The sequence below is a fragment of the Perca fluviatilis genome, chromosome 4 (genome assembly GCF_010015445.1).
Source record: "Perca fluviatilis chromosome 4, GENO_Pfluv_1.0, whole genome shotgun sequence".
NCBI classification, from domain to species: Eukaryota; Metazoa; Chordata; class Actinopteri; order Perciformes; family Percidae; genus Perca; species Perca fluviatilis.
The window spans coordinates 1357124-1381101 of NC_053115.1; the positions used below are offsets into that span (position 1 = coordinate 1357124).

At 41.0% G+C, this 23978-nt stretch overlaps 1 protein-coding gene across 1 annotated transcript; it reads right to left on the bottom strand.

The window, feature by feature from the left end:
- On the bottom strand, positions 1 to 17871 carry etnk2 (ethanolamine kinase 2). Its single transcript, XM_039798005.1, has 9 exons — positions 17424 to 17871; positions 10141 to 10278; positions 9912 to 10033; positions 9215 to 9355; positions 4206 to 4348; positions 3069 to 3152; positions 2447 to 2607; positions 2265 to 2338; positions 1 to 1045 (listed from the first exon to the last, which is right to left on the bottom strand). The coding sequence occupies exons 1-9, from the start codon at positions 17568 to 17570 to the stop codon at positions 973 to 975; spliced, it is 1083 nt and encodes a 360-aa protein (XP_039653939.1). The 5' UTR covers positions 17571 to 17871; the 3' UTR covers positions 1 to 972.
- Positions 17872 to 23978: the final 6107 nt, after the last annotated feature.

Consider the following 23978-nt stretch of genomic DNA (forward strand, 5'->3'; position numbering starts at 1 on the left):
TTGTTTCACCTGAGATGTTAATGTCTTCACATACATGAATAAATAAATGCACATTTAGCTACTCTCTATCACTGATTGCTATAACACAATAGTGATGCAACCTTCAGCCAGTGTATGGAAAGCTTTTCCATTTGCTGTTCCACACACACACAGTGTCTGGTAGGTCCTTTCAGGGGAAAAGTCCACTAGCACACAGAAAAGTTGGTTTTACATGTCTAGCAGCAGCAGCAGCAGCAGTTTGCTTGGAATAACTGACAAAAGCTCAAACTACAATAACAGAAAAAAAAAAAATCAACAAAATCAGAGGAAAGATGAACCGCCCACAGTGTTCGATGCACAGTTGATCTCTGGGAAGTGCAGTGCAGAAATACTGCAGCTACGAGCACTTAGCATCAAAGATGGAGGAAAGAAAAAGGAAAGAGCGCACAAATCAACTTAAGTGTTAAAATATCTGCAGAGAGGAGGAGGAGGTATGGTATCACCACACACCCCACATGCTAAATCTGAGGAATCACAGGTGAAATGCCTCTGTAGTCAGTCATCTGTCAATGTCAGCATCAAACCCTCAACAGTCTCGTCCCTCTTTGGAACTTCATTTCCAGCGTTGTGGAACATTTTGGCGCCCGAGTGACAGACATTAAAGCAAGTTTTAAGTCTGTGATCTCTACCCCAAAATGTAGGCTGCTGTGCTCACTACGCCTTGTTCAGTTGCCTGAAGAGGGAAAGAAACACGTTGGGTTTTTACCGAGATAAATTAAGAACACCAACATACACAAGCATAAACTCACACACACACATAACCCATGGAAGTTTTATCATTCTTGAGCTAGAGTTGTGATGAAAGAGGAAGACCAAGCAGTGGTCCATCAACAGCTGGCTCACAGAGAAGAGTTCCCACCCTACAGGACATCGCAGCAGAAAACCTGTTCCACCCTCCCTCCGGTCTTCTCTCCGCAGTCGGTCCTTCTCCTCTCATTCTGGGATCTGCAGGGCCATAACTGCAGGTTTGGTCTTGAAGTACTGGTTGAAACGTAGCACAGCGTACCTGCAAGAAAGAAAAGAAAGAAAGTTTGAATTCTCCTCACTTTTTGTATACGGGAATATCAACTAGAATGATACTGCAGCTATTGTGCTGTTACCTTTCCATTTTTTAAAAGAGGACAAAATATGGCAACTGTATGGCTCACAAATGTTGATACACAACATATTCTTCCTTTGGGTAAAATACCTTTAGTGATTTATTTGTCCCTGTGTAGCTGTAGAACTAAAGTGAACTCACCCACACAGACACAGCACCAATCAAATTTAAGTACCGACATTGCTGGTCACAACCAAAAATGATCGCCCCGTGGAGAAAACTAATGTAGCGGGCGCTATTCTGGCACTAAAATAAATAAACTTTTATATGACCAAAGTGAAGTATTTTGTGTTATACTTGACATACTCCGCTAATGTTAGCACACTAGCACACTAGCAAATAAGCCGAATGAGCAGAAACACACTGCAGCGCTTGTTGTTGTTGATGATGTTGCAGCACAGAGGCTTTCTCCACTGCTGGCCAGGTAACCGTAGTAACAGCACAGCACTCATTCACTTCACACCAACTTCTGTTAACAGGCAAAGTAGCATCGATATTCACTCTTGCACTGTCTTTCTCTCAGTGAGGCGGTTCCCCTCTCTGTAAAACCACTAGGGGAGGCAGACCTGCTGTTGGGGGGGTGGCAGGTGTGTAGGCAGGAAGTGTTAAGTGGTATGGATGCTCACAAAAGAAATGAGACTTGGCTTTTAGGGTTTTTGGTTTCAGTCTTTCATAATGCTCTGTTTAACCCACACAGACAGATTCCTTTCAGACACACCCGACCCATCACTTAGGTAATAGCCTACATTGGGGGGTTTACCACACGCTGCACTAAATCTTTCACAAACACTAATTTTTCTGTTTATTTAACCTTTATTTAACCAGGTAGGCCGTTGAGAACAGGTTCTCATTTACAACGGCGACCAAGAAAAGCGTAAGTGTGCAGGACAACATACAGTTACACATTCATACAATACAAGAATACAGAATACAATAAGCTACATAAAGGCCACATAAAGTGCAGATTAAGTAGGCATTACAAAGCTGTTGTAAAGTGAGGTGTAAGTAAGTCAATGGAAATGCGAAAGTGATATGGTAACAACACAATATACATAAATAGACAGTCCATATCACTGCTGAATGTAGTAAAGATACAGCTCAGATACATACTCATACAGCGACTTACCCGAGGAAGTCAAAGTCAATGGAGGAATATTTGGCCTGGATGAGCGCCCAGAAGCCCCAAAAGAAGTGAGAAGCCTTGAGAGAGACAAATCAGATATCAGGTGAAGGTCAAGTAATGCGAGATACTGTGGGTGTTTGTGTGTAAGAGATCGTGTGTGTTTATGCAGACATATTCCTCCTCACCAGAGCAAACTTGTTGACCTGTACATAGAGCGTCTCCAGCTCCCGCGGGCTGACCTCCTCTGTTTTCATGGTGAAGAGTTTGTATGCCTGCAGGTACTCTTTGAGCCAGTCCATCTGCATCTCCCGACTGGGGTAGAGCCCATAGTCCAGCTCTGCCATTCCTGACCACACACAGGGACACACAGTTACATAATAAGCCAGGCTGTATGGATAGAACATTAAAGGTCCCATATTAAGCTCACTTTCAAGATCATACTTGTATTTTGCCTTAATGTTCAAAAAATATTTTTCTCATTTTGTCTGTCAAAATGTTCATCTATTTACCCTCGGTCTGAAAAGCCCAGTTTAGTGCCTGTCTCTTTAAGACAAAGCCTAGTCTGTTCTGATTGGTCAGCGTTTCCAGCTCTTCTGCATCTGTGCTCTCATAGTGTCTGCACCATCACTGCAGCCAGGGAATGACTGTAACGGTATGTATGTATGTATGTATGTATGTATGTATATATATATATATATATATATATATATATATATATATATATATATATATATATATATATATATATATATATATATATATATATATATATATATATAACACAAATCACACCGTGGTTTGACAAACCTGCAAATTCATTGAAGTGGTTGCCGATGTCGAAGGCCTGGTAGTTGTAGCTGGAGTATTCATAGTCTATAAAGCGAACATGACCTGAGAGGCAACAAGAGGACACAGAAAATGTAAAGTGTATAATGGTGGGTGTCTGCTCAAAAACATGTAGGCTGTGGCAGAGGATCACTGGCACCATTTAGCTAAAAGGTACAGCCATGGTCATATTTACACACACAAATGCAGAGGAGCCTTATCAGGCTTGTAGAGTTTCAAGCCCGACAAGGGCGTACGTTGGCACCAAGATCTTGGTTGCAGCGGTCGCCGTGGTCCTGCTACACCCTGCTAAGCTCTGCTGTGCCCTGCAGTGTCATGCTGCATCCTGCTGAACCCTGCAGCTTCCTGCTACGTCCATCCATGCCCTGCTGGGCCACGCTACATCCTGTAACGCCCTGCAGTGCCCTGATATGACATGAACTACTACGACTACCATTTGAAGTCACTGTTACATTATCTTTAATGTGACTATTATCGCCACTGTTCATCGCATCCCCAACCGGCACCGTCAGACACCGCCTACCAAGAGCCTGGGTCTGTCCCAGGTTTCTTTCTGAGAGGGAGTTTTTCCACTGCTTGTTCTTGGGGGAATTATTGTAATTGTTGGGGCTTTGGAAATTATAGAGTGTGGTCTAGACCTACTCTAGAAGTAGATAACTTTATTGTCCCCGTGGGGCAGTTGGGTTTGCGGCACAATCGCAAGTCATTTTATAACAAGACATCAGACATATGATACAAACAAATAATTATTATATCAGACACCGACAAACAAAACATGAAGAATATACATCACACACTACAATACACTATACACCCTTGGGTATGGTCAGACCAGCTGGACGACTAGCTTATTCTGACTGATTTAAGGCTTTTATGGCTTGTGGTACTCTATCTGTAAAGTGTCTCGAGATAACTCTTGTTATGATTTGATACTATAAATAAAATTGAAAAAACAGCTGCAAAAAAAATTAAAATAAAACAAATCACAAAAGAATCAATCATTTGATCAACTTCCTGCTGTGCAACGCATTTATTACTCTATTCCGTGTGAAGCTGAAAGTAGGAGGAAGTCTGTGTTTGGAACCCAGAGGTGCCTACCCTCTTTGCTGTTGTGGATGATGTTCTTGCAGAGCAGGTCATTGTGGCAGAGCACCACAGGGGAGCCAAGAGTGGAGAGATGCTCCTTCATCCACACCATCTCCTGCTCCAGCACCGCCTTGCTGGGAACTTCCTGCTGGATTCTGGACAGGGTGCACAGAGACAGCGAGAGAGATTGAGAGAGGTGAGCTTCCCCCCCCCACACACTTTTCCACAGGTTCTTCTTTTAGACGGTTGTAACAACTATGCAAACACAAGTGTCTGCAAAGACAACACCGGCCCCACGGACACGGTTATGGGAAGTGCCAGTTGTTACTAGTAGTAAACACACAGCTTTTCCTTGATTAGGTATCATCACAAAGTGGACAAAAGTCTAAAGTTAAAACAACTGAGACCAACATGCACAAACAGCACACAGGCTCAGTGGGGCTCTGGCCTGCTGGCTCATGGGAGCGTAGTTAAAGAGAAACAAGCTCTCAGTGGACAGTCACTATGGCTACACTGCTAGGTCACCCTTAGTTTTAGTGCATGTACATATGATGCTTGAACATGGCATTCATGCATCTCATGCAGCTGTATTTATTCAACTATTTGCCCTTTTCCATCTCTGTGCACATGACACACAGACCTAGTGAACATTCACACATCCAACCTGTGTTCAGCCCTGGTCATTTAACACACATTCACCACTTCAGATCGTCACGGCTTTAATCTGCGTCAGTCTTAAAGTGGCATAATTGGCTAGTGGAGAAAGGGTTAAGTCGCAGAGTTAGTGTCTCAGCCAACCACAGTGGTGTGCTGAGCAGAGACCCCTGTGCTAACTGTAATGGGCTTATAGGGCCTAATCCACAGTCAGCTTGATAGCAGGGAGAGCTAGGAGGGAGGCTGTGTAAAACGCACGCACTCCATTTCTATCTTCACCTGTGGCCTGAGCCTCAACTGTTAAATTCCTTCCTGGTGTATGACACAAATGAAGCTTAGCGCAAATTATTTCGGGAAGAAATCATTAACCCAATCACTACTCATTCTTAAATCAAATCAGCTGTTTAGAAGTGACGCTTTCAGTTAAACCAATCAGACTTGGCCACGAAATTCAAGGGCCAATCACAGCCTTACAACTCTGCTCTAAATCTGTTCTCTCCCTGTGCTGTCAGCTGTTGTTTCAGGCAAAGCGCTCGACCCTCCTCCTCCCCTGCTACCTCCGGTCTTCGCGTTTCTCCCGGCTGACCGCTCCGTTGCCTCTTCGGTCCGGTCTCTGGTCTCTTTCTCCGCCGCCACCAGTGTCTGGACTCCATCGGGGAGGGGGTTATGTTCCTGTTCTCTACCCCCCTTTAAAAATATTAATTCGATGGAGTCTAATCTCCAAAAGACTTTGTACATTTTATATTACAGTTGTACAATTAATATTTTTGCATATCTGCAAACAAAGTCTCTCCTGATTGAAATATCACACGGTTGATCTATACGAGGTGGCCAGTATTGTTTATCATCTCTACTGGAATGTAACACAGATGTCAATTCTTTGATAATGCCAGTTAACATTGGACTTTTTATACAGTCTGCTTCAGACCACAGAGCAACAAGTGTCTGCTGTCCAGGACCTGGACCCGGACACTCTAGCTGTCTGCGTAACCCAGGAAGAACGTAAAGTGACCTGATACACTGAGCTGAGCAAACATCTGCTGGCCCACTGCATGCCTCAGACTCCCTAATCCAGTTGGCTATTATTGTTACAGTTATATAAGCCACATGCTGGACTTAATCTAATAGCCACCAGAACAAAAGATATCAGCTGAGACTGGGCAGCTGGCCAGGTCATGAAACGGTCTGCCTTTGTCGGCTCCACAGGTCCAGTGCCAAGATACAAACCCAATCATCTCCAGCCTAACTCTTGGAAACTGTTTTTTATTTCCTCTTTCCCAGAGATGAGACTGAACCATTTTTCTGTCGTTCAAGTGTGTCAAGCCGCATAAACACGATCTGCTGCAAAACCACGAGGTAGGGCGCAGAGCAGAGAGGAAAAGTGCAGCGCAGGTATACGTTCTGGAATTGGTTGCGCCTTGAAAAAGGTCAGCGGCAACAAGGTCAACGTTGAAATAATTTGAGCTTTGAGCGCAGCGGCAATTCTGAGTGGTGAGCGGCGCCAATGGTAGCGCCCCCCTTGGCGGATCATGTTTGTGCTGCTTGACACACAAACTATAGAATAATGGCTCAGTCTCATCTCTGTCACTGTGGACAGAGGCCTCAAACAGGGTTCTTGCACCATTTTTGAAGTCAAATGTAATGCTTTTCAAGACCGTTTTAAAGGCCACCACAAATATCGTTTAAGACCTAAAATTGTTGGAAAAAAATATTTGATAGGAAAGAGAATTTATTGAGTCATTAATAAGATTATTAACTAACTTAATATCTCAGTAATGTCCTCTTAGTCCTTGTGCATCCTTAAAAAGCAAAAATTTGATTCGAAAAGGCAATCTAATTGGTCAACTAGACATGTAAACCATGCTCAAATCAGCATGACTGCCAATACATCCGTGATGACAGCACACCAGGCTCATCACTTAAAATATTACTCTGCCATTTCCATGTCAACATCACAAAATTGATTACAAAACTAGGAGCTAGATCCGTCAAGATTCTGCAGATATCTTAGTTACACCACAATGGGGTCGCAAAGCAGTTTTGTGTACATATGTGTGCTATTTATTCGGTTTGGAAAATCCCACGATCTCTACAAAGCTAAATTTTATTTTGTTGTTAACGTTAAACGTTGTATAATGGTGTCGGCTTACCGTGTGAAGAATCCACAACACCTCTGCCCTTCGAGTTTCTGGCGGCGACACAAAACCACTCAAAGCCGCCAGTTGAGAAGCAGCAGGAGTCTAACATTGTTGTTCTGCTTCGTTGAAACAACGCAGGCATTAGCCGCCGTTAGCTAGCTAACGTGACTTAAAACTCCTGAAAATGCTGCAAGGCCTCATCTCTAAAAGACTACAAAGGTGAGGTAACCAAAGACATTAGGTGATTTACGGTAGACCATCAGCGACAAATGACCCCATCATCTTAAAAGAATTGTCAGCTAATTTAACACCTACGGCAAATTTAAGACATTTTGTGACCTTAATTTCACAAAATTTAATTTGACATTTTAGGACTTTTTAAGGACCCGTGGGAACCCTTTCAAATAAACAACCCAGAAACCCTAGTGTAGACTCATTTCTACATGACAAATGTATTTTAAATATGAGCCGGATCAGTGTAGAAGTAGACTTAGTTTAGCATACTAATCTCTGTTAATCAGCACTAAACACAATGCACAGCTGATTGACAGAATGTTACTAGTTTCGCAGGTATTTAGTCATTAACCATAACATGTGGACTTGATAATGGTGCGAAATGAAAAGTCAGCAGATCGTCAAAGTCAGTAGGATTCATCATCTGGGGACCATGAATGTGTGTACAAAATTGCACAGCAATCCATCCAATATTTGTTGAGATATTTCAGTCTGGTGGACTGATTGATCAACAACCCCATGTCTAGAGCCCGGCTAGTGTGGTTAAAAAAGTACTTTCAGTAAGAGTGCTTTGTGGTTGTAAAGCTTCTGGTCTGTTCTGGAAAAAGGAGGCCACCTTCTAGTATTAACCTCTCACTTCCTGACTCCATAGCCAGACATCTATTTTCTATATCATGTGTTAGATAAACTACCTCTGGTACCTAGAAAACAGGGTAAATTGTTGATCCTGGTGCAAAAAGATTAGATATCAGGCTCAAGGAAAACTGATTCTTTCCTGATAACTTTTGTTACAGGCAAATCAGGCTGTGTTTTAGGAACTATTTGCATCATTATCAGTGTATGCGTGTGTGTCCTGAGCCACACACTTGTTGCTGAACTCACTGGTACCAACTCATTTACAAATTTTTGCTAGGCAAAGCCCCGCTGTACCTACGCTCACTGGTCACCATAGCTTCACCCACCCGCAACCTGCACTCTAGCAGTTAGCCTACATCTCCTTGGTCTCCTTGGCTGCAAAGGACTGGAATGCACTTCAAAAAACCCTGAAACTCAAAACCCTTATCTCACTAACTCAAAGTACGTCTGTCTGAGCTCCTGTCCAATCACTGTACGTGCTAACTGTTCATCATTCATGCTCTGTTCTCGCACCCCCCCTATTGCATTACTGCACTCCATTACCTCAGTCGCGCCCCATTACATATTTGCACAGATGCACATCTTCACCTGCATTGCTGTCATATTCTGTTTACATCCTTTTGCACTATTCATCCGCCCAGGTATGCTCAACGGTTATTCCTCCAGCCTATGTGTCACACAATTTTTGTACACCACAATCTGCACAAACTGTACATTGACTCTTTACTACATCTCAGCATTTATATATTCTGTCTATTAATGCATATCATGTAATTTCTGATCTACATCACTACCTAGTCCACTATTTGCACTAACTGTATATTGACTTTTCACTACATTCAACATCTACATAGACTGTCTATTCCGGTTAACAGTATTATTACTGACCTATATCATTAACCAGACCACAATTTGTACCAACTGTATATTGACTCTTCACTACATTTCAGCATTTACATAGACTGTCTATTCATAGATATTGCGTTATAACATATTCAACACCACTAACTAGTTTTTGTTTTGTTTGGCTCTTCACTACATCTCAGCAGTGTTATAGACTCTATTCATGAGTCTATTCATGTATATTGTGTTATTACCATTTCACTTTCGCATATCCTTCATCTTACTTACACCTCACTTTGCGCTGGCTTTGTATTGCCTACTTAATCTGCACTTTATGTAGCCTTTTGTATTCTGTATTCCTGTATTGAATGTGTAACTGTATGTTGTCTTGCACGCTGATGCTTTTCTTGGCCAGGTCGCCGTTGCAAATGAGAACCTGTTCTCAACGGCCTACCTGGTTAAATAAAAAATAGAGTAGGAGCGCCAACCAAGAACTACTGAGAAGCCAGATCTCACCTGACATTGGACGCTTGGTCGGTGAACTCGGTGGCCACAAGAGAGAAGTATTTTCGCATCTTGATCCAGAGGTTGGGTTTGGGGACGCAGCCATTGTGTGCATGGATGGCATGGATACAAGCCATCTCCCTGGATATCAGTCTGAGAGGAGAAACAGACACACAGGTTATCATTGGGACTAGATTTCAACATGAACCAGTACATTATTGACTGTTGTGTATTAGGCTCCAGTTATAAAGAAGTTCAGAGTCAACTGAATACATCATGTAACACACACACTGAGCTGATGTAGTTGATTAGTTCTAAAAAGCTGACACCAAGGACAATGTGTGTTACCAGATTAAGTATTAGTATTTAATTACTGTAGTAATAAAGTGACATGAGCAACACCTCTGCTTCCAAACCAGTCTTTGGAATAGGCCTATGATCAGTTGTTTTTGTAATGTTTATTATCTGCCAACTATCATTTGCATGTGACTCACATGTTTTTGCTTCATTTGCCTCTTTCCTGTGCAGCGTGCAAGCATTTCTGCATTGTAAAGTAGTTTGTCTACATGTAAAATTAAGAAACCTAGGAGGATTCTGAGCATAATAGTACAACACTACTTGGGACAATGTAACAATTCTACCATCTCTTAGCTAAATCAGTAAAAATAAAAAAGTCCCGAGTAGTCCCATGACTGTACCATGTCCCGACCTGAGCAAGGAAGGATCTCTGACATCCTGCGTCCCGAGAGCGTCCCCCTGCATGAACTCATAGCAGATACCATTCTGAAAGCTGCAGTAGAGGCGAGGGGCACATCCATTAGCATGTAGCACCTAGAGGAGGGAAACAAAACATAAGAATTAGAGTAGAGAAACCATTTTGGAAGCATTTAAATTCACAGGTGAGCACTACCCTTTTCACTTGGTTTCTTTAACACTACCTGAAAGCTTTTAAGCTCATTGTCTCTGTCCACAAACAGCTCTGTCTTGTTCCCGTATACTCGCACCAGGACCACGTCTTCTGGACTGTCCTCCACATAGCAGCCCACCAGCTTGTTGGTGGTTCCATCAGTGAAGAGCTGGAAGAGGAAGAAAAGAAATCAGAGATCCAGAGGAATACTCCCAACCTCGGACTGTGCAGCACGACAGTGGTTCTGAAACTAAATCTTGAATTCCACTGGGTTCTCTAAAGTTATCAGTTGTCTTCAGGTCAGGACCGAAAGTGCAGACTCCATGCAGGTCGGACCGACAGTACATCAGATAAATATATCATGCAGCAGCATTCTTAACCCTTATGTTGACTTCGGGTCAAATTGACCCGTTTTCAATTTTTGTTTTACATCAGAAAATATGGGACGTAGAAATAAGCGCTGAAAATGTGTAGAAGAAAAATGTAATTAATTTTTTTCAAGGTTGACGGGAATACAACACAAGGGTTAATTGTGCCTTCAGAACACGGATAGTTGCATGTTTTTTATGTAATTCAAAATGTAAATTTTAGTCATTTGAAAAAAAATAACTTAGCATAAACTATATATTGATGTTCTATCAACATCCTAATAATGCTGATGGTTTCCAATAGATTCATGTACTGTATTGTTATGTACAACCTGGATATGGCGCATAGCACCTTAAGAGCTATTTCAAACATGCATCTCCAATGTTTCTTTGCCCATCAACACCACTCAAAAAAACGACTTGCATTTTGGGTACACTCAATTGTCATGTTTCCAGAGTTAAAGTACTACTAACTTTAAACTAGGGCTGCACAATTAATTGCAATTTTGTCAAAATCGCAATATGAACTAGTGCAATATCCAAATCGCAGGGGGGCGCAATATTTGTTAAAAGTAAAATATGTGTCAAACAATCCTAAAATAAAGTATTGTGGTGCCTACAAATCCTGTCCTACAGACTAAAGAAAACATCTTTGTTTGGTACAGATCCTCGCAAAAAAAAAAATCAAACTTCAATCATCATTATTATTTTCAATGCAAATGAGACAAAAATGATCATTCCCTCCAATATCGTGTATCATATCGCAATATCAGTCTTAATAATCACAATTAGATATTTCCTCATATCGTGCAGCCCTACTTTAAACATGGATAGAATTGGTAAATACCGGACAATTACTGCAGCACACGGCAGGTAGGGTACAGAGTCAAATGTAATGATTTCATTTAGAAACCGTGCTGATGTAAGAGTCATTCACTGTGGTGGTGGTGGTCTGAAACAGGATGCTGGTCACTGTCATATATAGGAGTTAATAAAAATTAAACATCAAAACTTCAAAAGTCTCTTCTAAATGTATGTGAGGCTGTGGGCCTAAAAGGAGAACCAAGAACATTTCATCAGATTCTTCTCCTACACCTCCATTCCTTTATTCCCTGAGGTTTACTCGTGCAACTGTTCCAAGTCGCATTCGCTAAACCCTTTCAACTGCACAAACCTGTCGTTATTAGTGTCATTAAAATTGATTAGTGCACCTATACATAATGGCCTTGTGAGATTTAATCATTAGCATAATTGACTCGCCCAATTTGCTATGTAAGGCGACTTGCTTCTCTCTATTCATGGGCTTGTTTCGGGCATCAAAAGGTTACCCAGAACTAAAAACAAGACCTTCACACCAAAGAGCTTAAAGTCCTGCTGTCAGAAATCTGCAGACAAAAACATAACAAATTTAACAGTGCCACTAATTATTATTAGGGGACCTGAAACAATTACAAAATATCAACAAAGCTGCCAACAACATGTAGTCACAGCAAGAGCACTAATGTGGTCCTCGACTTAGATGGGAGGTGGTCAAATTGACGTTACAGGGAGATTGACAGGAGAAGTTACCCGTATGAACCAGAGAACTGTAACAGTGTTTTTGATGTGCACGGGTCTAGACGTCTATCCACACCTTCCCACGGACCCCAGCCAGGACTACCTGCCTCATCTGTACGCTGGTGTTGGTCTTGCATCAGTGAGTTAACAAGTTAAGTCAAACGCCTCTTCTAAAATGAAGAGTAAGCAAATAGGCTTTTGTGTCTAAAGCTAGGCCTTACATATCTGAGTGACAACATCGCTCCAGTGAAAAACAGTGGGCCAGTCCATCCCATTACAACGAACACAATAACAACATACACGCTGCCTGCATCTCCCCCGGCCCAGACGCTCACTCACACATATCTGGCATTCCACACGTGGCTGACCACAAAGATGGGCATGCAGGCATCCCTGTTATGACCGTACATACACAAGCATACACGCCTTTACTACAACATGACTGATCCCTTCCACCCGCCACACAATACACCGCTAAGACCGGCGATCAACATATCGACAGACAGCGATAAGCTTGGACCCAGACGGAGGTAAACATGCTGCCATAAACTGTGTGACGCTTTATTTATTTTTTTCCATGAATGAGTCTACATTCTGTGGTCTGACTGTAAGGCGTCTGAGGCGGCACTGAAATGAAGTCTTCAGCATGAGAAAGTTGTAATAGGAGACTGTTGCTCTGTTGCTGTTGGCACGCTCTGCTGTTTTTCCAGAACTCTATGTGTGTGTGTGTGTGTGTGTGTGTGTGTGTGTGTGTGTGCGCAACAAGGAAACGGACAGTGTGTATTTACAGTAAAAGTCTTCCTGTCCAGGTGGCGAGGCTAATCAGATGTTTCTGTCAACAGTGCTGCCCTGCTGCTCTCCACCACATTCAGCGCTTCCCACTCCCATCAAAACAATGGTCCCGCTGCTCGGAGAACATCCTCCCCAACTCAACCAACTAACACTTTTTTACATTAATCTCACACTCTCCTCACTCCATTTTCTGCTGCATTGCCAGTTGTGCAGCTGTAAAACTCCATACGAGTTCTGTTGGACAAAAGCCTCCAGTGGGACAAAAAGCCTGATTAATGTGGTGTTCCTCGAGACAATCTTGGCTTGCCTGGCCTGTAGAGGTCGAGGTAAACACTGGCATGTCCTCAGCTACAGGTGTGTGAGAATGGGTGGGATATCGGATCCAGAGAGCTTATCCAGCAGGATGTAAACAAATATGTGGAGTAACTGTGTCCAAAACGTGCCACTGGTGAGTAATAGCAGGAAATGGTGTCATAGTGCCAACTGTCAGAGCTAATCCAAAGACTTTGACCTGGCCATGACACATTTGCCACTTTGTCATTTTAAAAACAATCAATTATGGATTTTCCTTTCCCTGACAAGCTTCTCCAATGGATGGCTCAACAACACACTCAGGTGTGCTAGTTTGTGGTGACGACGAAGCATATTGCACAATCTCACAGTGGTTAAAACTCAGAATCCAAAATACCAGAGACGGATACAGTAATGGATTAGGCCTAATCGATTATTCGTAGTGTGTGCGTGCCCACTCAATGTTATATATATATATATATATATATATATATATATATATATAATATATATATAACATTGAGTATATATATATATATATATATATATATATATATTTTACATATATATTTTAGGGGTGGGGGGAAAAGTCGATTAGTGGATGAATCGCGATTCTCTCTTGAAACTGAAAGATTATGCCTTGATGCAGAAAAGCCCCCCCGCCCTCTCTCTATCTTCTCGCATGGTTTTTGACCCAGCTAATTAGTTAACAACAGCTAACTCGTGTCTTGTCATACTGTCATGTCAGTCTTATGCACACCCCTTCAATTAAAGGGTTTCATTTTCTTGTTTCAAGGTTCAAGGTTAATTGTATTCGTCATTTTACAACACAGGGTTGCACAATGAAATATAAGTTGTAGCTCCTTCATGCTGCACACACATAGAACATGTATACAAATAGGGCTGCACAATGTATAGGTTTTTATCGCCATCGCAATATCAACTGGCGCAATACACATCGCAAAAGGCTGCGATGTATCTGAAAGACACTCCCGAGATTGTATGTGTTAAGGTCCTTGCACATTGAGTCCGAAATGTTCATATGCGTTTCTTCCTATCTGTCATCCTAAAAATTTGTCACACACAGAAACCTTGCACACCGAGTGGGATGCATATTAATTAATCCGTTGCGAAATATTTCGCTAAAACAATACAAAATGTGACACTGCTGTCACTCTGCGTGTGCGAGGACCTTTAGTTGAAAGAAAAGATCAGTAGAAAACTGCCCTTTATAATGTTACTGTCTCGTTTTTTAGTGGCGCCTTTAATATTTAATTCAATGTTGAATTTTTAAATGACTTTGATTTCTTTTTTTGGGGGGGCACATTTTCGGCCTTTATTTTGATAGGACAATGAAAGACAAGCAGTTAAAAGAGTGTGCTAAGAAATCATTCTGTTTTTGATACTGTCAAACTCCATTTCTCTAGAGACTAAAGCTGTAGCTGCAGCATGTTGATTGCCATGTTTTAATTATGTAAATACATGTTGAAGGAGTTCAGATAGAGCCTGTATCGGGCCATTTTTAGTTTAATGTGTTATATGTCACTATTTTTGGTAGTCTACTGTACTTAAATGGCCATTATTAGGGGTCTAAGAAAAAAATCGATACACTTGAGTATCGCAATATTTTATTTTTGCAATACTGTATCGATTTTCAAAAAGGCAATATTGATTTTTTTATGTTCAAAAATATTTATGTAAGACAGTGGTTCACGTTTATGTTGTTTTTAAACCCCCTACCGCTAGATGGCTATGCTGAGACGCACCACTACTGTCCTCGCCTAGCAGGGCCTAGCAGGGCCTAGCAGGGCCTAGCAGGGCCTAGCAGGGCCTAACTTTCTGCTAGAAGCTAACAACGTAGCTATGGCTGAACTTCGGCCTACTTTAGCATATCAACATTAGCTCACTAAGAACCTGGGAACCACAATCCCAAACTGGCAGTGTTTTCTGTGTACTGAATTGTTTACCTAAAGTAAAACTTGACTTTTATGAACATCATGTCTTTTTTTTTTTTTAATATATTTTTTTCTAAAATCCCAATATATCACCTTATAGGGTTGGGCATTGAGAACCGATTCCTACTTGGAATCGTTTCAAAAATTATCGTTTCTTTATTGGAATCGTTTGGAGGATTTGGTTTCTAATCTGATCACGGGTTCCAAATTTAACATGCGCAAGTTCTGGTTTCCGTAGCGACCAGGCGCTTGTTGTGTTGCAGCCATGGAGCACAGTAAGCGGTGCTCTAGCGGGGCTTTATTTTACGTTGAAAAAGCCCCGTCAAACTGCAACCCACCTTTGAATCAAAATAAACCTTTCCTCTTATTTGTGAAATAAGCATGTGACCCATTTCAACTCCACCCTCAAAAGATTCTTGCCAATACACAGCCCTAGCCAGTATGTACTTTATTTTCTGTATTGATTGAAGCCTCTGTGTTTACAGGCTTGTGGTGATGCACAATGTGCTCTAGGTGCCAAAAAAAAAAAATCTATGTTTGTACTGCCAATTTGTTTTGTTTTGTCATGGTTCATGTGTGCAATAAACATTACACTTCGTGAAAAAAAACCCTGGCAGAGAATCGTGATATCATTTCTAAGCTAAAAAAATCATGATTCATATTTTACTCATATCGTGCAGCCCTATATATAAATAAAATATATACAGTTACTTGTACACACCTACGGACACAGAAAGTATGTACAGGATAGTAGCGTCTTTAAGTCTCTCAAATGGGAACATTGCTGCTTTTCCATGTTTGAGCGTTTTGGACTGCTGGTTGCACAAGACACTTGGCCTCTAGGAAACTGTGAGAGGCATTTTTCAAAGATAAAGCTCCATCCCACAGAGCTGTGTTCACTCAAAACATGAAGTGGATTTCTAGCTCACTTTAGGACTGATTTTGCAGTGTGTCTTTTAACACCAAGCAAGCAACAGAGGAGTTCCGCAAATTAACTTTTAGGGCATTTTGCTCGGAAATGACTAACTGCTCAGAAATGCTGAATTTACCAGAAATGCTGGTTTAAATTATTTCCATCTAGACCGTCTCCTTTCACTGAGAATTCAGGAAATAATCAAACTTGAAATAGTCTCAATCTCAACTTTGGTTTCAAACATTAGCCGACACACATTCAACTGTATTTGTAGAACAGGCACAGATCTGTGTATTTGTCTGTTTGATATTTGACCATTATCTCTGCTTCCTGTTCCTGTCTTTTCGGCGGGACATTCTAAAAAGCTTAACGTGGTTTAATGTACCTAAACAACGATCAATCATCAAATTTCTCTCTCATATTGCTCCTCATAACCACTGAAAACTGCCAAAAACATCTAACCAAAGTCCAATTATTATGGACATTATATCACCAAATTTCTATCTCATATTGCTCCTCTTCATGGGTTAGATTTTTTGACAGTTTTCAGTGGTTATGAGGAGCAATAGGAGAGAGAAATTTGGTGATTATTGATCGTTGTTTAGGAACATTAAACAACGATAAGCTTTTCATGTTAAGCGTTTAAGAATGCCCCCTTTTGGTTGACTTTAAATGTCCCATTACATGCCACCTCTGCATATTGCTGTGCCTTGTGAAATACTTAACTACACATATTTACTTTGGGGAATTAGTTTACTTTCTGGAAAACTGGCATTTAGAGAAAGTTCACCCAACCAAATTCTGACATTTGCTTTTTTATCTTAATGAGACCATTCTAATATATATTCATGTTTCTATTAGTATTAACATTCAATCACACTGGTCTAAAACCCTCTGACAAGAGGGCAACGAGCCATAATAAAGCAGCCAGGTGGACTACCAGAAGCCAGCTTCAGAAGGGGGGGGGGGGTGTCTGCTTCACCTTATCATGAGCATCACGTCACCACCAGCTGCCCGCTGACGCTTAGCTCACCGTGACTTGGCTTTCATTACATATTTCATGTTACATGTTGTGAACTTTGGACATATTAAACAGCATGTAACAGGAATGTTTCCTTACTGGCCTTTGGGGGAGTTCAAGTCTGAGAGCGTCTTGCTAGCTTAGCTAACGTTTCCATATCATGTGCTTTTTTTTATATATATATATATATATATATATATATATATATATATATATATATATATATATATATATATATATAAATAAATGTACCCTAACGTTAGCCAGAAGAGAGGTTTCCACGGCCCTCCTGCTGCCTGCCTGGTCCATCAGTGTTTGGTGATGCTGCAGCCTTGAGCAGTCTATATTAACCTAGCCTAGCTTAGCCTAGCATACTCTGTACAGCTGAGCTAACGTTATCGTAGCGGCTAACGTTACCTTGGTCTTTACATGGCTGGTGTCCCACGCCGGTCTCAGCTGTTTAATGAGCTTCATCGCTCCCTCCGTCACGTTGTGTTCGTCCACGAAGATGGGGATTTTTCTAACTACCGGCGAGCCGACAGGCACATGTATCTGCGTCTCCATCCTGCAGCCGTTTATCTATTTAATCTCCGAGCCGTTCACAGGTGTTTCTAGAAACTGCAGCATACAACTGTTGCTCGGTTTATAAGTAGCGTTCGCTAAATGGAGACGTGTTCCAGTAAATCAATGACGTTTTGCTTGAGAGAGGTATCTTGCTTGATTGCTGTTGCAGTGATGGACTGACAGCAGCGAAGACGTACGATCAAACTGCCGGGTATGGATGCTCGTCGCCGGTTTTCTTGAAGCATCCAGAGCCAACTAGACCATTTCCTCCTACTTGGCTCCGCCCGCCCGCGATCATCCGATTGTACCGCAGGTTGAGAGCTGAGCGACGCGCCACAGCCGAGCCACGCCCATTATCTCCGAATGTGTCCGAATGTGGTCCGGCTTCAGCCGAATGAAAAGAAGCAGAATCCTTGTTCTTCATCCAACTCATTGGTGCATTAGCGCCTCATTCTGCTCCGGAGTGTGGACCTGCGATCCTCATTCTGCTCCGGAGTGTGGACCTGCGATCTAATTCCATTCAGAAACCAAACAAAAATTAAAAATTAAAAAATAAATAAAAACCATTTCCATGTATGAAATCCGTATCCATCATATCCTTTAAAAACCCTAACAGTAGGCCTAACCTGATCTGTGCTTTCTCACCCATGCTCCGTAATCCTTTGAATGTGAATTCTTGCACCCCTTAATTCTCTCAGATGAATTTATGCATGGAAATCTTTATTAGTAAAGACACAATACAGCCACCAGATAAATACAGCGAGTGATATGAAAGCCTTCTGTCAACATCCATTACTGCAGGTCCGCAGCAATTCTCAGTTCTTTTAAATCAAAGCTAAAGACCTTTCTTTTTGATGTTGCCTTTCTTTAAATGACTGTTCATTTGTTATACTGAAGTTGCACTGATAACACTGTATGACACTCGATAACTGCTTTTTAATGTTTCATTTCTTATAGGCTACTGCACTGTAACTTTTATTCGCGTATTTTATCTCTCAGTTCTTTAAATTCTTATACTGCACTGTCAATTTTATTCATGTCTTGATTCATGTTTTAATTTGTTTTTTAATCGTTTTCTAACTGCTCTTTAATGTTTTATGTAAAGCACTTTGAATTGCCCTGTTGCTGAAATGTGCTCTACAAATAAAGCTGCCTTGCCTATGGTTTGCCTCAGCATCGGCCCAGGTGAAGAACAGACTGCAGCAGAGAGGCTGACTAGACAGAGGCAGCTGTCGATCAGTGACCTGTATGAGGCCAGAGTCAGGAAGAGGACAGCTCAAATTGCTGCTGATCAGTCCCATCCATAGACTGTATATAAGAATGGACCACCAGACCCCGTGTCTTTGGACGGAGACCAGTGAAGGATATTAGAAGTCACACCTCCAACTGAGCTTGAAGACATAGATGTGACGTGAGCAACCTGTCTGAAAGTTGTAGGTCTTCTAGCTGGACCAAGAGAAATCTCAATCATTCCCAATCTTACAGAGACGGAGAGCGTAGGTATATGTAAGGAGATAACATAGGCACAGGCTCTTTATTGATCACTAACATGCTAGTTAACATTAGTAATTAAACTTAAACAGCTAATGTAAGTCCAAACTGCCTGAGAGCTTCTCCTGTACTATACATGAGATACAAGGTAATGGAGCCTATTAGACATTGTCGTGTTTCTTTAGAAATAAACAACGGACAAATAGAGTCTTTAAACGCTTCAGATGTAAAGTTATTCTCTGTCAAAGTGACGTCAGAATGAATGGGAGTCAATGGGATGCTAACGGGAGGTGATCGTTTTGTAGCATCAAAGGCAAGGAGGTTGGAGGTTCTCAACTTACAAAAAAACATTTAAACCCCAAAAAAAACAAAAACAAAAAAAAAAAAAATTCCTCAGGCCATTTCTGCGGGCTCTCCTGGGTCCATCCACTGCCGCCATTGTATTTTTTTTAGTTTACATGAACTGTCAGTTTAAACTTCACAAAAAACACCAACTATGTCAGAAATTGAGTCACTGTGCAGTAAATGGAGTAGTAGGCCTACTGTACATAACGTAGACAAGTTAAAGGCACAAATGAACACACAAACAGCCAACACAGATGAAATGAAGGGAACATGACCTGCGGAGCAGCAACCTCCACTACAGCAGTACCCACTCTCAGTCAGGTGGTGGCAGTATAGTGGTGCAGACAGGTGGGCCGGTTACCCTGAAGGACCCCTTCTAGTTAGGATGAGTACATGAGAGAATACTCTAACTATCAGCTTCTATCAACTCATAATTTCTTCCATTCCATTCCCTCCTCCTTCCACTCCTCCTCCTTAGCTTATTATTATTATTGGTTTACATAGACTGTCAGTTTAAACTTCACAAAAAACACCAACTATGTCAAAAATTTGTCACTTTTACACATTAAATAGAGTAGTAGGCCTACTTTACACTTAACGTAAGCAAGTTAAAACGCACAAATAAACACACAAACAACCAACACAAATAAAATGGAGAGGAACATGACCTCATAAACAACAACCCTCCCCCTCCATCCACCCTTCCCTCCTCCATCTCAAATGGTGGCAGTATAGTGGTGTGCAGGCAGGTGGGCCGGTTACCCTGAAGGACCTTCTAGTTAGGATGATACATGAGAGATACTCTTACTTGCCTCTCTCATCTCCCTCACTCTCCTATTATTTTTCACATTATCCTTGCTCCTCACCTCACTATACAGTTGTTTGGTGTATTAAAGGTGGACCTACAGGGACCTGAATGGTGCCAGCTTGGCTCAATGGCGCAGAGGGAACCAATTAGTCTTGAATGTGACCAAAACCACGGAGATGGTCTTAGACTTCAGGAGGACAAGGACTGCTGTTGACTCCATTAACATTCTGGGAGAGTATGTATGTATGTATGTATGTATGTATGTATGTATGTATGTATGTATGTATGTATGTATGTATGTATATATGTATATATGTGTGTGTATGTATGTATGTATGTATGTATGTATGTATGTAGAATGTATGTATGTATGTATGTATGTATGTATGTATGTATGTATGTATGTATGTATGTATGTATGTATGTATGTATATATGTGTGTGTGTATGTATGTATGTATGTATGTATGTATCTGCCTGCCTGCCTATATGTATATATATATATATATATACTCCTTCCTCTCTCTCTCTCTCTCTCTTTCTCTCTCTCTCTCTCTCTCTCTCTCTCTCTCTCTCTCTCCTCTCATTTTTTCTCTTATATTTTTCTCTCTCTCTCTCTCTCTCTCTCCTCTACTCTCTCTCTCTCTCTCTCTCTCTCTCTCTCCCTTCTCTCTCTCTCTTTCTCCTCTCTCTCTCTCTCTCTCTCTCTCTCTCTCTCTCTCTCCTCTCTCTTTCTCTCTCTCTCTCTCTCTCTTTCTCTCTCTCTCTCTCTCTCTCTCTCTCCTCTTTCCTCTCTCTCTCCTCTCTCTCTCCTCTCTCTCTCTCTCTCTATCCTCTCCTCTCTCCTCTCTCTCTCTCCTCTCTCTCTCTCTTTCCTCTCTCTCCTCTTTCCTCTCTCCTCTCATCTCCTCTCTCCTCTCCTCTCTCTCTTCTCTCCTCTCTTTCTCTCTCTCTCTCCTCTCTCTCTCTCTCTCTCTCTTTTCTCTACTCTACTCTCTCCTCTCCTTCTCTCTCTCCTCTCTCTCTCTCTCTCTCTCTCTCTCTCTCTCTCTGTCTCTCTCTTTTCCTCCCCTTTCCTCTCTGTACTGTCTCTCTCTCTCTCTGCATGTACTATGTCTCTCTCTGTGCTGCCCCTCTTTCTCTCTCTCTGTCTCTCTCTCTTGTGTTTCTCTCTCTCTCTCTCTCTTTCTCTCTCTCTCTCTGTCTCTTTATTTTCTCCTCTCTGTGTGTGTCTCTCCCCCCCCCCCCCCCCCCCCTCCTCTGTCTCTCTTCTCTGCCTGCCTGTCTATATGTGTGTGTGTATGTTTATGTATGTGTGTGTGTGTGTGTGTGTGTGTGTATGTATGTTTGTGTATATATATATGTATGTATGTGTATGTGTGTATGTATGTGTTTTTTTGTATATGTGTATGTATGTATGTGTATGTATGTATGTGTGTATGTATGTATGTATGTATGTGTGTATATGTATGTATGTATGTATGTATGTATGTATGTATGTGTATGTATGTATGTATGTGTGTATGTATGTATGTATGTATGTGTGTGTGTGTATGTATGTATGTATGTATGTGTATGTATGTATGTATGTATGTATGTATGTGTGTGTATGTATGTATGTATGTATGTATGTGTATGTATGTATGTATGTCGGGCTTTGACTCCGAACTTCGTTATTCGAATATCATTCGAATATTTAAAAAAAATAATGATATTTGAACGAATATTAGCCAGTCCTTAATATTCAAACCTGTTATGGGCATTATTTTTTGTAAATGCGTTTGCTTGTAAACGTTGTTTTCAGTTCAGATTCTGAGGCATTTTTCACGCATTTCAAAATGTAACTACACGTCGCGGCGACGCACGTCTCTCGGCCGTGGCTCGGTAGCGTTGCATTCTATGGTGCTAAAACAGTATCATAAGTATTTGTAACTTGTGAAACACAATGCACAAATAAATGCAGAGGGATCCGTATCTATAAAGGTGTATCTGTGTCCGTGACTCTTATTTGTAATTCGTATTTCATCATTTGTAAAAGAACTTAGTATTTTTCAATGTAAATATACGTGTAAATCTCCTTCTACGTGTGTGGGTACTTTTGAGACTGTTTTTCCGCGGCGTTTGTGGTCAGAAGATATTCGTAACTCAGGTGACGATCCCAGCACTCTCCACTAGATGGCGGTAATGCAACTCTTATGGATTCCAACCGCTGTTAAAATAAATGAAAGCTGTGAAGAAGCCTAGCTACACTGTTCTCAAAATCTACTTGATGTTGTTTATATATGTCGATGGATGTTCCTCCAGGTAAGTTGACATTATTAGGACTTTGTCGTCAGATAAATTACATTCATGTTTTCAGCATCATTGTTGCAGTGCATTTACAATTCACTTTGTGTTGTTATGGCGGCAGTGACAGTTCGCTACTTTTTAGAGTGTGCTAACATTCACGTTCTTGTACAGCTTAATCAGCGATGTTAACTTAGCTAGCTAGCTAGTTAAAGTCAGGCTTGTAATATGGGCTTGCTTGGTCTTTGTATGGCAGTCTGAAATATTATTAAGCGCTAAGTTATGTTAGTGTTTCTATTATTTAGTACAGTTGATCATATTGTGTTTTATGTTTCACGTTTACTCCCGTTTATCCATCGCTGTTAACAGGGTGGCCAAGTGTGTGCTGGTAGCTATATTATAGCTAGCTGACGTGACAGTTAATAAGTATGATACAGTTAGTCGGTCAGTTGGATTGTAGTTGTGAGCAGTACCTTTTCTTCAGAGTGTGCGTAAATGAAAATAGTAAGTATAGGCTATCTGCTACATCGTGATATTGTATTTCTTCGTTAAACCAGCTGTTATTTCTGCTATTTGATGTGGATGTACCTTATTATATATATATATATATATATATATATATATATATATATATATATATATATATATATATATATATATATATATGTCAATGGTTGCTACACTACGCAACCATTGTGCTAATTATATCCACATTACGCGCCGGGCTGCCCGACTCCGGTACGTCGGGTCTAAACATTAGCATAGTGTTTAAACATGTTTATACTTTTACTACTTGTTAGGATTGTTCAATACTTTTGTGGTTGAGTACAATAAGAAGTAAGTGGTGTTACATATTGTTTTCTGTACCGCTATCAAGGCTTATCTAGCGAGGCTTTGCTAGATTTTCAAAATAAAAGCATCCAGCCGTTTTGTTGTTGGAGGCTTTAAAGCGTATCATTCATAACATGAAGTGTTGTCTATGTTAGCAGTAACTTAACAGATGGGCGAAAATGTCTGAGAATCCCATATAATAAGCGGTTGAATTGGAGTTTGAGATATATATAGCCATATTCCGACTATTGTTTATATTATGTTTGGTAATGTTATTACTGCTTAAGGTGGAATGAGTGTATACAAACAGTATGTTTCCTTTATTCATTTGTATTATGTTTCTCTCTTTATAGGAAGCACACACAGTCAAACTCAAACAAGAAAAAGGAAGAAATAAACAGAATAAGAACCATCTCTCAGCTCTTCATTTCAAACTCTGGAATATTTGCCTTAAGTGGTGTTCTGGCTGACATACCTGAGTGAACCTGGTGATAAACCCAGAACTAGCACCTTCACAACACTGCTCCTTTATTCAAGACCAAATGTATGTGCAGTTGTACATCGTGATAAAAAATGATAGCCTAGTTCAATCTAACACTGAATCTGCTGTGTTTTACTGATCTGACTGACCACTGATGAGGTGTACTT